The sequence below is a fragment of the Fundulus heteroclitus genome, chromosome 23 (genome assembly GCF_011125445.2).
Source record: "Fundulus heteroclitus isolate FHET01 chromosome 23, MU-UCD_Fhet_4.1, whole genome shotgun sequence".
NCBI lineage: Eukaryota > Metazoa > Chordata > Actinopteri > Cyprinodontiformes > Fundulidae > Fundulus > Fundulus heteroclitus.
The window spans coordinates 5,817,455-5,823,308 of NC_046383.1; the positions used below are offsets into that span (position 1 = coordinate 5,817,455).

Sequence of the window (5,854 nt, forward strand, 5' to 3'; positions counted from 1 at the left end):
AAACAAAAAAAAAAACAATAAGCTGATGAGAGGTTTAACTTTCATTAACATTGACCTGTTCTCTCTCTGGTGTTAAAAAGAGGGGCTCGCGGTTTAATTTTTTGATGAAGCTACTTACTTTTGATTAAAAAGTGGGTGACACAAATTTATTATGAGATATTTTTTTTTTTTTTTACATTCTTCAAATTCAAAAACGTATGTATAATTCACGTAGTTTTCGGTAGAGCTGCCTTTAAACTGTGACTTTGGTGAAGCATTTCGGCCTTCCACAAAAGCATTTGCGCTTAGGGCCCCCACATGCCTAGCACCGCCCCTGCTCATAGACCTCTCTTTGGGGGATCTCGCGGCGTGTTTTCTCGGCACATCACCTGGCCAGAACGTTTGTCTCGCGGGGGCGCCCCATTGGTCAGGACCCGGATGGGCGTTGCGAGTCGTGAAACCGGAAGTGATCTCCCCCGCCTGTTGTTTTGGGAGCCGTGGCCGCGGACATTCCAAGAAACCGTAAGCGATGGATAGTTTTGAGGAACGGCTGGCTGAGGCGGTGAGAAAGTATGAAAATTTATACGACACGTCTTTAAAGTCGTATAAAGACCCGCAGGTGGCCAATAAATCATGGAAAGAGGTGGCTCGGTCGTTGGACGCTGAGGAGACGGTCTGTAGGAAAAGATGGAGATACCTTCGCGATAAATTTGCGAAGGCCAAACGACGGGTGATCGAGAAGAAGCGTCAGAATCCTGGCGGGAAGAAGTCGGTGCCAGCACTCTTCGCCTCGTTGCAGTGGCTCGACAAACACATCAAACCCCGCGAAACGACCACCAACAGCGTGGCTGTGTCACAAAAGGAGGTCATTTCAAAAAACACACATGCTGATCTGTGAGAGAGCGAATGATGGAGAGCAATAAAATGCGTTTTTAAAGCATCTCAGTTGCTTGTCACACCTTGATAACCAAGAGATTCACTTTAAATTATTATTTCTTTCTAATTGATTATAACTGGGCTCATAAAATCTGCCATGCAGGGAGACATTGTACTGTAAATATAAGCAGGAGCGGTTCTAGACATGGGCCAAGAGGGGCCAGTGCCCCTGTAGAACTGTTCCTGGCCCCTGTACTAAAAACATGATATTAAATTTCTTCGGATGATAAATGCTGACAAAGATACCGTGACTGACTGGACATTTGGATCAGTTGTATTTTTTTTGTTTTGTTTATGTTTTTACCCAATAATAAAATAACAAAATAATTAAAAAATAAATAAAATAAAAATAAAAAATTAAGCTGTTTCACGTTAAGCTCCCGCTGTATTGAGAAAAGATCAGGGGTCTGCAACCTACAGTTACAGAGCCACAATTGGCTGTTTGGCTTACTTAATATATTAAACGGTTTTAATATGAACTGGGCCTACAACAAGCTGTATTATAGTGCTATAATCTGGAGAACAGAGCATTTATGTACTGTAATAACATAAAGTATGCGTCAGGTGGTAATTTCAAAGGTCTTGCCATAAGAAATCTAGCTCAACAAGCCCGATGTTGTCTACAAGATACTTCTTTGTTGTTGTTGAAGTAGACTTAGAATGTATGGTTTTATACGTTTCTATTTATTTTGCTGGTGTTCATGGATTCTAACACTTTTTTATTCTGTCATTCAGGAGGAAATGGATTCAGAGCCCGAGGAAGGCTTCGAGTTTGAAGCTGCGCTGGCTGCCCTGGACAGAAGGAGGACCGAGCAGGACGCTGCAATAGAAGCCGGGCGACAGAGAATGCTCGCCATGCTGCAAACGATGGACCCCGTTGACAGATACCTTCTGCATGTTGGGGATTTCATGCGATCGCTGCCGCCAAAGCTGCTTTCTGACTTTAAATGGAAGCTCCAGAACGTGATGCATGAGACGGAGCAGAGAGCTGCCCAGCTTGGGAACAGCGATGCAGAACTATAGAGACGCATCATCCGCAGTGACTTAAGAACTTTATGACATCCTGTCTTACCGTTTCGTTTGTTCATCTCTGTCAATGTTCCTAATGCAGATTTAAATACATTTCTCTTTTCAGAAACATGGCGAGACACAAATCTGATAATGGGGTTTTTGCAAAAACAAAATCCGTAGATTGTGTACATTAATTAAACAGCAAAAGCCGTCCGATTATCAGCACATTTTAAAGGCACAGATACAGTTACTTATGACACATTGGTAATATTTCTTAAATGGGCTGCTGTGACAAATTTACTGGCTTCACTACTAAAAAAAACAATTTAACACTAACCTAGCCTGGTAAAAAAACGGACAGAAACTGCATACACAATGAAAATTAAATTCAAGTTATTTCACTCTTTGGGATTAGGTTCATCCTCCCTGGCTATTCCAGACACCCTCTGTGTATTACATCCTCTTTCCATGGAACAAGAGTCATTTCTTTGACATAGGCTGCCCTAGATGCTCGGTTCCTGACGGTATCTTCCTGTGTCCCGGCGGTTGTCGTCTCCTTTCACTTGCCTTCTCCGCTCGCCATGCTGCAGCTCTCCAGAAACATTGGTTGACTCTGTAAAATTTGGGGGAATGTATCTTGCAGCTGGAGAATCAACAGCATCTGTGTAGACCAAGTAGTTGTGGAGCGCAAAGCAAGCCTTAACCATATCCCCGACCTTATCTGGAGAACATCCTATAGCCCGGTCATGGAGCCCCATCTTGCTGCTAAGATGCCGAATGCATTTTCAATTAATCTTTGGGGCGCAGCTGTGATTGGACATCAGTTCCTTTGGTGCCAGATTGTGATCTTACAAACCAATTAAACAGCATGGACTGTTTCAGGGCTTGTTTTGTGGTCATAAGATCAGGCATGGATGAGACATAGCTTGGATTGTCATACATCTTCATGGCAAGGTCCTGCTTTATACTACTAAATTAGTAACATTTCAAATATAAAACAGGAGGAAAAATGAATATAGCCGATGTAGCAGTGTAGTTTGCTGACCATAAATTTAGTTTATCAGAGTAACCATTTGGAGCAAAAGAATAACTGGACTAGTTTATGGTTGTCCAAATAAATTTAACATTTTATTATTGCCATAAATAATGATATTAATTTATGCTGCTATGCATACCTCTCACATGTCAGACTTTGAACCGCTCTGAGGTCTGACCTGTGGGAGGTATGCATAGCAGCATGCAGCAGTATGTGCCAAAGCAGTAGTTTTGGCAATACACAAATTTTATGTTTGCATAAACTTGTACTATCCGTTACAGGAAACACATTTTAATAGCAAGGATACACCAAGCAATGTCTGAATAGTAATTATCTAAATGGGCTATCAGTAACCTGTTAGTGTTAGCTTGTGCTAAATCACAGATCATGTTCATGCCGAGCAGCAATACAAAACACACAAGGCACATCATGAAGTACTTACCTCTCTGTCATCTGCAGCTTTACAACAAACATGAGGAACAGAACTTTCCTTCAGTCAAAGTCTTTTGGCAAATCCTGCCATGTGCTGAGATTCGGTAGCTAGGTTAGAGGCAGGATTGCTTTTCGATTGTGACATAATCGGGAGGTTTTGGAAATGCCTTGTTTTCAAGGCACCAACAAAACATTTATTGTTGAAAAATGTCTGGATGAGGCTTTTTTTAAGCACATGGAGTGTTTCTGGAAGCAATAGAGACCTCGATGTAAGTACAAAACTGTGCAAAAATTTAATTTTGAATAATAGGTCCCCTTTAAGGCCAGCCCAATCACCTTGGTCAGCTCAGAAATAACTGAAGACATAGTCGTTATTCCCATTTTTGAAGCAAGCAATCACAGTACTCTAGGAGCTCCCAGATGATAGAAGAGTGTGACCACTAATCTCCTAGGTAGAGATTGGCCTGCTGTGGGTGATGGGGACATGCTGGATGTACGGTCCATATAGATGAACAATATCATCAGAACAACTGACTGACGTCCAGCAGTCAGAAAAATGTCGTTCGACAACCGCCTCATACATCTGTCGGACTAAAACACTGTTCGTCCAATTAAAACTTTGGTTTTATTGGGTGGTTGTTGAACATGTCACAGTCTGCATTCACTCGTTTTCCCTATTTCTTTAGCTATCACAAATAACAGCATAACAAATAACCTTCTCCGCTTCAAACATTTTCATGTCCTCCTCTTTCATTGATCCAAACAAATGGCTCTAACGCCATCGTGTTATTGTTGTCTGTCCCGGATGTAACATAGCCACAGTGGATGGGGCTTCGCAGGAGAACGGCAGCTGCATTTTTTTATGAAGCATTGTTATTCAGAGGCAAAACGAACATTTTCTTGCTCTTGGCACCTCGAGAACAAAAACTAATTTCTTGCTGAGCAAGCTTCACACTCAAGCTTTTCTGTGCGGATACAGTATTCAGCTCTGTGTGGATGTAGCCCTAGAAAGAAGACGACTACACAAAGTGATTGTTGGTACTGCTAGCCGACATCCTGGTCTTACAACGGGTACACCAGAGGTCATAAATAAAAACAGTTAGATTGCAAGGGTTCCCAGCCATAGTGCAATTTCATGCCATGTGGATTCAAATTTCAACATCAACTCGATTCATTGTTTAGCTCTGTCGATGTCTGCTTATCCAACTGTCCTCAAGAGTTGTGCACGAAGATGGTTTTCAGGACTGGAATCAGATCTGCCAAGTCTTAGTTATATACAACTAAATTGTAATTGATAAACAAACGGATAAATCAAAGCCATGCATTGGTGTTCTAATATGATACGTTACCCCTCTATGAGAGACAGCATTTAAATCTCCACATGTTCCTAATATGGACACAAGTCCATCCAGTCTGCTCAAGATCGTCTGTTTAGAGGAGTCACAGTGAGAGGAGGGAGTAGTGAATTTAAAGGAGCACTTAGCTCATGCTTTCCCAAACTTATTTTGTGATTATTCTATCGAGTAGATTTATTGTGCAGACTTTAAGCATAGAGTCTTGTTTTAACAGATAAATTAGACCTAATGGAAGACATTTTTTTGTTTTCTGTCTTGGCTGGATCTAGTTCTGAAATGGCAACTTAAAAACATATGTCTATTGTTGATATCTGATATTGTTGTCTATTTAGGGAAGTATTATTTCATAAAAATGATGACCTGCCCCTGTGTTTTCAGTGGAGTATACAGTGCCTTGCACAAATTTCAATTTATCTGGTTTATCTATCTTTAAAGTAGAAAGTAGTTGTTTTTTTCTCTTTTTTAACTGTAATATGATTCTGTATTCAGCCCCACTGAGTCTGCCTTGTGGGACCACCACAATAAGAGCTCTATGCGTCCTGAGTTAGGTTTCCACCAGTCAGGTTTGGATGTCCAAACACTTAAATGTTTGCTTTTTCTTCTTAGCAAAATAGCTCAAATTAAGTCTGGTTAGGAGAATAACTCTGGAAATGATTCAAGTGTGACAGCGGATCCCTAATTGGATTAAGGCTTTCAGTGTTGGTCTAAGATTACACTACATTTGTCTTTATTTTTATTACCACTTCTGGGAACTGCTTCAAGACAGTTGGAAAACCATTTCAGGTGAGTACCTCATAAAGCTAACCGAGAGAAGGTCAAGAGTGACCAAAACAAAGAGGGGCATTTAGAAAAAGCTAAAATATACAAGATGTTTTGACTTATTTCACAATTTTGTGTTTGATACACTATTCTATATACTTTTGATGTATTCACTATGTATCTGCAAATGTAGAAAGTCATAAAAACAAGGAAAAGCTATTGAATGACAAAGGTGAGTCCAAACGTTTGACTGGTAGTGTACCAGAGTACCCACATCCAGATGTTTTCTGTGTCCCCTTGGCAAACTAAACAGAATATCTTATGGCTTTCTTTTAACAACTGGTTT

General features: G+C 40.7%; 1 protein-coding gene across 1 annotated transcript; it reads left to right on the plus strand.

The window, feature by feature from the left end:
* Window positions 1-433: 433 nt before the first annotated feature.
* LOC105925738 lies at window positions 434-5,590 on the plus strand. Its single transcript, XM_021315991.2, has 2 exons — window positions 434-844; window positions 1,651-5,590. Exons 1-2 carry the CDS (start codon window positions 509-511, stop codon window positions 1,936-1,938), a joined length of 624 nt encoding a protein of 207 aa, XP_021171666.2. The 5' UTR covers window positions 434-508; the 3' UTR covers window positions 1,939-5,590.
* Window positions 5,591-5,854: the final 264 nt, after the last annotated feature.

Excerpts from the sequence above, each read along its gene's own strand:
- LOC105925738 (XM_021315991.2), top strand. The coding sequence starts at position 509 with ATGGATAGTTTTGAGGAACGGCTGGCTGAGGCGGTGAGAAAGTATGAA. Across the intron at positions 845-1,650 it reads TGGCTGTGTCACAAAAGGAG|GAGGAAATGGATTCAGAGCC; the intron begins GTCATTTCAAAA and ends TCTGTCATTCAG.